This window comes from Vulpes lagopus, chromosome 10 (assembly GCF_018345385.1).
Source record: "Vulpes lagopus strain Blue_001 chromosome 10, ASM1834538v1, whole genome shotgun sequence".
Lineage (NCBI taxonomy): Eukaryota > Metazoa > Chordata > Mammalia > Carnivora > Canidae > Vulpes > Vulpes lagopus.
The window spans coordinates 62,598,320-62,609,516 of record NC_054833.1 but is presented as its reverse complement, the minus strand read 5'-3'; the positions used below and the strand labels follow the sequence as shown (position 1 = coordinate 62,609,516).

General features: G+C 38.6%; 1 protein-coding gene across 1 annotated transcript in view; it reads right to left on the bottom strand.

Moving 5' to 3' along the window:
- MAP2K4 (mitogen-activated protein kinase kinase 4) overlaps positions 1-11,197 on the bottom strand; it is a 133,175-nt gene that overhangs the window by 46,891 nt on the left and 75,087 nt on the right. The window contains exon 4 of the mRNA XM_041770275.1: positions 4,270-4,389. Coding sequence (XP_041626209.1) covers positions 4,270-4,389 — 120 coding nt within the window. The remainder of the gene's footprint in view (positions 1-4,269; positions 4,390-11,197) is intronic.

Sequence of the window (11,197 nt, the reverse complement as noted above, 5' to 3'; positions counted from 1 at the left end):
GTGGAAGAAAGAGAAGTCTCATACATTACTGGTGAAGGTTGAAAATAGTACAACCACTTTGGAGAATAATTTTAAAAAGTTAAATATTCACCTATCATATGATCCAGCCATTCCACTACCAGCTATTTACCCAAGGGAAATGAGAGCACATGTCCACTCACACAGTTGTACACAAATGCTCACAACAGTGTTATTTGTAACAGACAAAAACCAGAGACAATCCAACAGTCCCTCAGCAGGAGAAGGAATGAACCAATTGTACATAGCATATCCCCACCATGGAATACTACTTCCACTACTCAGCAATATAAATGAACAAACTATTGACACACACCACAGAAGGAACTGAAAAACAATTATGTAGAGTAAGGAAGACAAAGCATACATACTGCTCTATTCCATTTACATAAAACTCTAAAAAATGCACATCCACCTACAGAGGCAGAAAGCAGCACGGTGGGAGCAGAGAGGACATGGGCACAGGGAGTGGGAGTGATGGAAATGTCTACCCTCTTGATTGGTGATAACTGTACAGGTGTACAACTTGTTCACACATACGGAACTGTACCCTCTCAATACGTGCGTTTTATCATATGTCGATGTTCCCTCAATAAGTCTGTGCTTAAACTATGCAAGAGGAAGGAAAGGAAAGAACATAAGCAGTAGCAGGGAGAGAAAGGGAAGAATGCACTAAATTCAGCTCATATCAGCGCCTTTTACATAACCCAATGACTAGCTATAGTCACCAGTTACTCAGAATAGTATCTCCTACACTAGAATTTCTCCAACCTCCAAAGATACTCAAAGTAAGGGCTTTTGTGCTTTTAAATTCTGAAAATCTATATATTAAAGGACATTTTTAAAGTGATTCTAGGTTTCAGTTCTGATAAACGGAAGGTGCGGACCTTTAAGCAAGTTACAGGCTACAAGTTATGTTTATTGTTCAATATTGTAAAGCTCTTCATTTTTCTGTCTTCAAAGTCTGAAAATGAGTTTAGAAACCTGTGCAATTAGATGTCTTAATAACTTACCGACATCAAATCCAAGTTGTACTTTGGGCTTTTTATTTGAGTTCAGCTCCATTGTAGAAAGAAGTATAAATGGTTGGAGACAATGGCAAAAAACAAGTTTCCAACTTAGGTATTAAATATTATTCAGTCATTGCTCTGAGTAAAACTATGGAACTTGCAGAGGCTCAGTGATTACCCAAGAGCAAGATTCATCTCTACAGAGGAGCTGCCAGGGTAAGAAAACTAACATCTCACGAGCTCTCTGATTGATAGCTGACTGAAGCAAAACACAAACTGATGTCTTACGGGCATATGTATGATAAAACGAAATGTCCTGGAGGGTTCCTCACAGGGACAGTAATTAAAAGTCATTTGTCTTCCTCATAGTGGTGATTAGGTGGAGAGTCCAGATTACATATGTTCATCTCCAGTCTTCCCTTTCATAAACCCAGAATTGTGTGTCTATTACTAGAACTGAAGATCACGTTGCCAAAAAGATTCTTTTAAGTGATCAATCTCAAAAGAAAAATGTTTCTCTAAACCCTTATTAAGTCTATTTAATATTTTTAACCTTTGTAACTTCAGGAAACACACTCTGCCTATGCATTCTTTAAAGGTGAATTTTTGGCTTCTAAACTTTTTTTTTTTTTTTAATACAGAAAGTACCTATTACTTCTTGCAGGAGGGTGGAGAGAGTTCATGTTCACCTGTCAGGGCATTTTGCAACTTTATACAACTTAACTGTGCAGATCTTCAGCCTCCATCCGATCATACTCAAAAATTGTAGTCCTGTGAAAAAGTAATTATTTTTTTTAAATGAAGCTGAAAGTTCCTCATCCCTGGACCACTTGTTCTATAACAGAAAGAACAGTGAGATTTTTGTCCCTAAAGTCCCATCTCTGCTACTTCTTTATGTGACTATGTGACTATAGTGACTATGTGACTATGTGACTCCCATCCAAACAGTCCTCAAACCTCAGCCTCCTCTCTAATTAATTTAGAGAGGGAGAAGGGGGATGATGCCCCCAAATGCCCTGAGACCATTACAAAGAGAATACATATGAAAACTGTAGAATAGTCGACAGATGTTTGTGCTTACAGCTGCATTATCTCAACTCCCTTTAACCTCCCTGAGATATTGACACTGCATTTTACCCTGCTTCTCAGAAGAAACAATGAAGATACTGTTCAGATACTACTCCAAGCTTTCTGTGTTGTTTCCAATATTTGCAATTCTGGGTGCCACTTACTCTGCCTTCTTTTCATAAAATCAGACTTCTACACTGAGTAGGCTGGGGTTATACATCTAATACTGCCTAAAGGAATGATTAAACAATGAACATGAGAAATAGGCTGGAGTACCTGAGCTCAATGTAGTTGAAATACCGCTAAGATAGGGCCAGTAGGAGCCTCAAGTGGCAGAGAATGACAGAGCTGGAAAAGCCGACTGTGGAATCCAGTTGAGACAGACTGTAGTTCAATCCCTAAGTAAGTACTCCTCTGCATAAGCTCTGAAGAATAAAATGGCCAGAAGATTTAGTGATTATAAAGACTAAATCAATGGTTTGGGAGAAGGGAGGAGGAGATGGCAAGACTCTTGTGGAACATAAAGAAAAGTTCCAGGGATCCCTGGGTGGCGCAGCGGTTTGGCGCCTGCCTTTGGCCCAGGGCGCGATCCTGGAGACCCGGGATCGAATCCCACGTCGGGCTCCCGGTGCATGGAGCCTGCTTCTCCCTCTGCCTATGTCTCTGCCTCTCTCTCTGTCTCTCTGTGACTATCATAAATAAATAAAAATTAAAAAAAATAAAAAATAAAAAAAAATAAAAAGAAAAAAAAAAAAAAGAAAAGTTCCAGATTCATGATCTTACAGACAGCACGACTTTATGATACACTTAGGTTCAGGACAGAGTATGTTCCTGAACATACGATGTATACTGTCACAACGTACTACTGGTGTGCAATGGTGAAGGAAGTTCACAAATCCCACGTACCCGGTCACAAAAACGAATATTCGAGTCATAACAAGTACAAGGACAGAAGTACAAAGAAACTAGAGGAGTCTAGAATTAAGTGATTAATTACTGATTCAACAAAGCAATGGACTCTTCCACCTACTAGAGTCACCTATTAAGAGCACAGAAAAACAAATCAATAAAAACAGATGTACTGACTGAGTAGGGAATTAATTGACTAAGCTCAAAGGTCTTCTCCAATGTTAAGAGTTCATACATTTCTAGTCAAGTTACAGTCAGGCCTGTCTTACAACACAGTATTTTTTAATTCAGGAAATAAAACAAAACCCCCAAGGCTACATCCCCGCTTTGTGATCCAGTCCCAGAAAAAAAGAAGGGAGGGGCTTCTCACCAGCTCATAACGGCCCCACTAGCACAAGCTCATCCTAACACTTTCAAAATGACAACGGTGTTTTATAAAGAGTATTAAAAGTGTGTAAGGGATCATTCAGCCGAAGTCCCACTCACCTAAGTAAATATCACAAATGTGTGAGGACTGGCCAGGATACCCGTAAGTGTCGGATTGGGGCCCAGCTCCAGCTCCACCCACACCCCCCTGCCCTAAATCCCTTCCTTCCCTGCCTCAGGCAATGAGATGACTGGAAGGACTACACGGGTTTGACAGCCAGAGGCAGAAGTGATACCCTGTGTCAGGACACAGAATAACCAGGGGCCAAAAGAAGACACATGACACTGAAACCATGCAGTCTCTACACAAAAATCCAGATAACAAGATTAGCTAGAAGAATTTCTAGTGTAACTAGTGAATTTCCATATGGGTTGCACTGAGGGTTCTGATGAGGGTGAGTAAATGCTTCCATTAAAAGCAGATATAATTAATGACAGAAATAAATATAAGTTTTTAAAGGGGGAGAGGGGACACTGAGGGAGTTCAAAGCCAAAACAGAGAAATCTCAACCTATGGCAAAGGGTTATTCAGAAGTTAGTGGATTTGTCAGGTTCTTAAAGAACAGAAACAATAAGTGAAGAAAGGAAATATGCGGATTCACAAATGACAGCCATAAATATGTATTTTAAAAGCCCGAGATTCACCCCTTAACCAAGGAATAATCAGTGCTGGAAATAAATGTGTGCCATCTCACACCTATATACTAAAATATTCAGAGATCAGCTTATTGCTAACGTCTGGCAATTAATGAAGATCAGAATCTAAGCCTGCCATCCTCTTATTTATTCCAATGAGATAGTTATTCATCAGCTAAAACCCCAAATTGTTTATTCCTACCTCTCTGAAGAGTGCACCATAAAACTGAACAATGTACGGGCAATCACTACTCCGCATTACTACATCCAAATCCATAAGAAGCTGTTTTTGTTCTTTTTCATCCACTGTTGACCGAATTCTCTGGAAAAGAATGACAAAAGATGTCACAAAAACATAAAACAATGTTAGAAACCCAAGAAAAACCACTACCACAAGACTGAAAAATTGCTAAGCAAATGTCATTAAATACTAACCAGACATAATAATTATCATCTTCCTTAGACTTTTATGAGAACAGTTTTTATCACAGAAAAACAAAATAGCACTTAGGATCTTTAAAAAAAAAAAACAACAACAACAGCACTTAGGAATTCTTTAAAGGACACAGGGCTTTTTAACCACAAGCATCCGCTGATGACGTTGGCAGTTATATAACAGAAGTTCCTAAGCAGTGAAAATTAACCCTCACATGCAAATATAAAGAGAGGCCTAACGAGCTATATTTGAAACAGTTTTTGTGTGAATAATCAGCTTCACAGATACCTTTACTGTATGGAATCTAGGTATTCAATGCAAGAACAGCTCTCCTCACTCCCTGGCAACCTTACCCCCCACCCACCCTCCAGCATTCTCACTCACTAGAGATGGAAAATGGTCCAGAACAGGTCAATGGGAATCAGTGCAGGAACAGCACACAGACTACATTCCCAGCCTCCCAAATCCTATGCTGGAACCTCCCCCATCACCACATTTTCTATAGTTAAGAATAAAAAGTTCTGACTCTCCACCCCAGGGGTCAGAATGGAGGGCAGTAAGAACATGGTGAAGAAACTCAACAAATGAGGAGAGAGAGGGCTTTTTGTCTATTTCTAAACTGATGAGGCTCGCTTCTCTGTTCACGGCAGACTTGGGGTTTACCCCTAACCCACCTGTACCACTTCTCTGCATGTTTCTAAAAGATTAACACAAAAAACTAGTACCTCCACCTCCCACAACCCACTGCTCCCGCCCCCAGCCCCAGGAACAGTAGAGCGCATGAAGACACTCAGAGGGACGGTTCCCACTGCACAAGAGAGGAAAGAATCAAGTTCAAAAAATATAAAACATGAATAATGAAGTTATAGTTTAACATTGAGGCATGCAAACAACTTTTTTCTCATTAAAAAAAAGTTCACAATGTCACACCGCGCCACTGTGTACAACACATAGTACATACTTACAAGGCAAGTTAGTATATCAAAAAATACACAAGGTGGCATTTTGTCTTCCAAAGACTTCAAGGTATCTGTCCTCAATGTTCTTGAAAGGGATGAAGGCAGGCAATTAAATTCTTGGGCCCATTTTACAGAAGAGAAGCCAGAGGCACAGAGAGATACAAAAGATGTATTCCATGTAACATGACAATAAGCACTTGCAGAAGGAACAGAAGCAGGTTCTTTCATTTTCCTCTCTCCCCACGAAATGCATTCCATATATTCCAAATACAAACACATTTAATTTTGCTACTTGAAATTTATAGCCTGCTAGCTATAGTGCTTCATACCAAGTAAAATTTACTAATTAGCATCTGTCTTGTATACACTGATTTAAGACTTTAACACTGAATTTCACTAACCAGATAAACAAGAAATAAATAACAAATAAAAAGAACAAAAAATAATGACAATATAAGACTAATCTTTTAAAGTTAAGAAAAATTTCCTTCTTTCTCTCATTTATATACTTTCATAGTTTGGAGATTAATGATCTTTCTTTTAAATCAACATCAGGCTAATGTTTGCTCAAAAACTATATTTTTAAAAAGTTAAAATAGTCCAGAGATTTTAATTTGTTATTAGTTGAAAACCATGACATTGATAATTTTGGTAAATATTTTAATTACATTTATTCCTGTTTTAAAACAATAAGCTTAAAAGGATAACTGTGAAAATACTAGTCTGGGAAGGCAATTTTTTAAAGAAAAACTTAACAATCTTATATGTCTACATTTGAAAGACAAAGAGCTGGTAATTAGAGACAAATGGGAAAGAAAAAGGAAATGATACTCTGGGAAAGATTTCCACCAACTGAAAAATTCTCACTATTAAAAGGTTTAAAAACTTTGTTTTTTTCTATTTTCACTTGTACGGATCGCTGGGCAAGTATAAATACACTAACATTCACACTCATAAGACACTATTATAAAAGATGTCCTCTTTCCTAGTTTGTTTCCCCAAACTGGTCATAGGGTTTTCTAAATTTCCATTTGTACAAATGCTTGTATTTCAACTACTGGAAAGCATATTACACCAAAACCTTAATAGTTAACATCAATAACTGACTCTTGAACCAATTCTTTAGAATGAATTTCTAAAAATATTACAGTAGCTACAGAAAAGACACATGCTACTACTATATGGACTAGAGGCCTGGCTGGAAGTCCCAGTATTGGACTGGTATCTAATTCTCAATCCTGGGCCGGATTATCATGAGCCAGGATGGAGAGAATTCCTGCCACAGCTCAAACCTTTGAGCTCATCAATGTGGCAGTAAAATCTATTCATCTGTAAACTATTCTTTAAAGCCACTACTAGTACAAAACAGAACACGGGGCCACTGGATGACCTACTGGTCTACCAGGAAATTGATTCTGCTCTTGGATACTTGTCAATGGATTAACACCTCTTCGTGCTCTCTGAGCATCTGGTCCAAGGGACAGGATGTGGGTAGAAGAGAAGCTGCTGGGAAGGTACCAGCATTGTTTGGGACTGAGCAAGTAGCACTAACTCTTCATTATACAGAAGTTTTAGGGTTATATTGCAACATGTATTATATGTGAGCACTTATAAAATAAAGTAATTCAAAAGGCCTAAAGGATTCAAAAAGGGGATTAACCACAAGCACATGTCTACAGTAATGGTTACTTCAAATTAGTTATTTTAACTCAATTAATTCAATAAATGTTCAAACTGAAGAATACTTAACAATAATCAATAACTAGAAATAATTCTTAGTAGCACGAGTCACAGCCAGGAAAGTTTCTCTAATGGAACAAAACAATGTGTATGGATAAGATTTTTACACTGGATATAAGTACAGCCAGGATTTTCTAATACTAAGGGAGAATAACCATATAACATGGAACACATGAACAAGAACAAATTTCCCTTCCCTTTATGAAACTGTTCTTGGGAGCTTCCCTTCTCCTGGCTAGATGAGATGCTGCCTGATTCATCAATCATTTCATAAAGCCAACTAAATCTTCAAATTAAAGAGAGAAAAAAAAAATGCTTTCCTTAATAGAAAGAATGGAAAATTGAAGCCTAAAGGTAACACCAACTATACATAAAAATCTCTCGTAATTAGAATGTTCAAAAGGCAAATGTATCGATAAATGTCTCGAATCAAAGAAAACTTTTATTTATATCAATAAACTTGAAAACTAAATAAGACTTTGAGTTTGTGTTCAAAAACACTTTTTTTCTCATAAAGAATGGGGTTGAAAAACTCACACAAAATATTTAAGAAAATTATCTCAAGAACCTTAAGTCTTTTTAAAGTTTCATTTTCAACCAAATATCAGAACTCATTAAAATCACTAATTTTTTCATTATGGGATTATTGAGCTCTTTTATTTGTCACTATTTTATTACCTTAGCTCCAATTATAACATGCTCTTGAAACAAATTATACTTTTTCAAAATCAATCCACACCTCTCTTCCAATAATATTTTCAAATTATCACAAGTTTTACTTTATTGGAACAAAATATAGGGCAAACACTTAAAATCAAAACAAGACTTGACACCCCATATTAGAAGCTGTTTTCCACAGTGAAGAAATTGATATACTTGAATCTAAAATAATATTTTAAAAATTATTGTCCAAATTTGTATTCAAGGTTGCTTTATACTCCAAACAAAAGCAGGTAAATGCCAATAAAAACAGCATGTAGCTACAGATCAGCAATGCCAAAATAACTCCAATGAAAACTCTTTCAGACACAGAGGATAAACTGAATACCTGGTTCTCTGTTTTTATTAGTGTTATGCAGTTCTTATCCAATTAAAAATAAAAAAAATCCAGCTGCACCTGGGTGGCTCAGTTGGTTAAGTGTCTGACTCTAGATTTCAGATCAGGTCATGATCTCAGAGTCATGAGATTGAGCCTCGCAGCAGGCTCTCCATGTGGGACGTGAAACCTGCTTAAGATTCTCTTTCTCCCTTTCCCTCTGTCCTTCCCTCATCCCACTTGCTCTCTCTCTCAAAATCATTAAACATTTTTAAAAATTAAAAAAATTTAGAAGTCCACAGAGCTTCACTTTTTTAAAACAGCCAATCCAACTCATGCCATTGGCTGGAGCAGCCACAAACCCAGGTACTAGAAATTCCATATGGATTAAGCTGCAGTGATAGAAAGTTGACAGATTCTATAGGACAAGCTCAAAAATTTAAGTTAGAAATTGTCCTCATGCATAAAACAAAATGTCCACTCTAACAACAGTCCAAATCATGCAGACAAAATACCAATAAGTGGTTGAAAGGTTGCTTTCCTTCTCTCTGCACAACGTGGCATCTGGAAATCATTGGTAAATTTAAATGTTGGCAGCTTATACTTGGCCTTCATTTGGAATGCTTCAATGTTTAACAATTTAAATTTAAAGCATAAATACTCCTTTACTGATAGTGAACAACTATTTAAATGTGGCGTAGTTCCAGATGGCCTCTAAATACACTGGGACCTTCACAATAAGATGATTCTTGCACATTATCTCCAAACGCTGCCAACCCAACCTCCCCCACACAATTTGTTGGTACTCATCAGGAATGAATGGATAGGGATAAAACTAACATAAGTAGGAAGAACTTTCCAGTAGATTAAGACCTGTTTTTCTAATGGAAAGGGATTGTGGGAACTATTCAAACTACATTCACTTAAGGACTAGAGGTGGGAAGGGCAGAGAAGCAAAGGAGATGAATGGAAACAGGTAGTGTACACCCTCAAAGAAACCACTCACCTCTTAAGAGATATCAGGACTGTATTAGCGTCACTGTTTATCTTCGTTTCCTAAATTGATTTTCAAGGGTCAGAAGAAACATTCGGGAAGGGATAAAAGGAAAGTGTCATGATGACCCAATCGAAGTTGGAAGATAAGGCCAAGATGGCTCAAATGTAGCAGAGAAAAAGAAGAAAGGCTGACAACACAATGGCTAAGGGACAAGCTATAGGGGAAGCAAAATAAGACAGTCCCACAGGGTAGGTCCTTAGAAGCAGGTCAGCAAGGAACTTTTTGCCTAGGTGTTATATAAATATCCAGCTGCTACTGGTGCTCACCACTCACTCTGACTCAGAGGTAACCCTCCCATCTCCACGTCAGAGTTCTCAAAGATATCTCAGTTGCTGGGGAGGCCAGGCATATACCAAAGCACTAGGGCGTTCCTTGAAATGACCCAGTCTGGTCTGCCTGGGTCCTGGTGTGAGACCTTCTGATTCTCACCAAAAACTGAGAGATCCTCTTCCTACCAACTCAAGATGTAAGAAAAGGTCAGACAGATGACAGGCTCTATGTCTTGGACAATGTGGGTGTGGGGAAGGCCCTCTGGGTTACCCGATCCCATTTCTGCTCAGAGAAGGGGAAAACAGCTCATCAGATGCTCAAAAGACTCAGAACAAGGCAAGACTGATGACAAATCATAGGTGCTCCTGATTAAAAACAGCAGTTCCACAATGTGAGTGACAGATGCAAGTTCTAGGATCAGATCATTCCAGGCAAAAAAAAGATACAAGTCATCTGCAAACGGATCAGGAATCAAGACCTGGGGAGAGTCCAGGAATGAACTTTAGAAAGGTGGACTTCAAAACAACAACACAAAGACACTTACAACATATCTACTAGTTCTAACTGATACTCATGCTTTGCTTTTGCTTCGAAATAGAGAAAATATCTGGGAGGATGAGATGTGGGGAAACAAGAAATAGGGTAACTGATGTGGTAGGGCATGACCTCTAGTCCCAGCAGGTAAGAAGGTCTCTAAATTCTTGAAAATTCACATCAGGTTTGTGACGGACTTAGCTGAGGGTCCAGAGGGCAGTAGAACAAGGTCATAAGAGCAAGGTTGGAGACTCATACCCCTGCTGCACATGCTCATCTTCAGCTACTTAGGGTACATTAGGAATAAGGTACAACTACTCAAAGTGAAGAGAAGTGAGTTTGCCAGTGAGAAATTAGGGCATGGATACAAGACTGAGCAAGCTGATGGGTTCAATGACCATACAGGACATCTGTGGATACCTTTGAAGATTATCTAGGAACTTATTAAGACAATGTGACATCAGATAAAATGATGCCAGCTATTAGTATTTTGGCCCTTCTAATGGCAAAGTGTCACTCTCAACTTGCCACCAACCTACACGGGAGCCCCAGAAGGTATAAACTCTTCAACAATACTGTGGGGGATCTGCATTACTGGCAGGTGGCTAAAACTCATCTCCCTGATTGTGGCTCATTCCTACCCATAAGCACCCATCAGCATCGAAAGTTTCTAAAACATTAGGATTCCGTGTTTCAAGTAATTGCCAAATGTCTTGCCAGAGTGATATGATGGCTAGAACAACCACTCCCAGGACAAGAATGAAACCAAAAGCTCCCTGTGTTGACCTTTTGTACCAAGTGGACATTGATAAATATCATCCATGCAGAAATCCTAGAACTAGTACATGAGCAAACAGATCATGAGGGTGGAACTCTTCTCCACAGGAACTATTTCATTTAAAATCAAAAGAGGAGGGGCATCTGGGTGGCTCGGTTGGTTAAGCATCTGATTCTTGATTTTTGGCTCAGGTCATGGTCTCAAGGTCCTGGGATCAAGCCCCATAGCAGGCTCCACGCTCAGCAGGCAGTCTGTTTGAGATTCTCTTTCACTCCCTCTTTGTCCCTCCCCGCTTAAAATAAATCTAAAAAAAAAAAAAA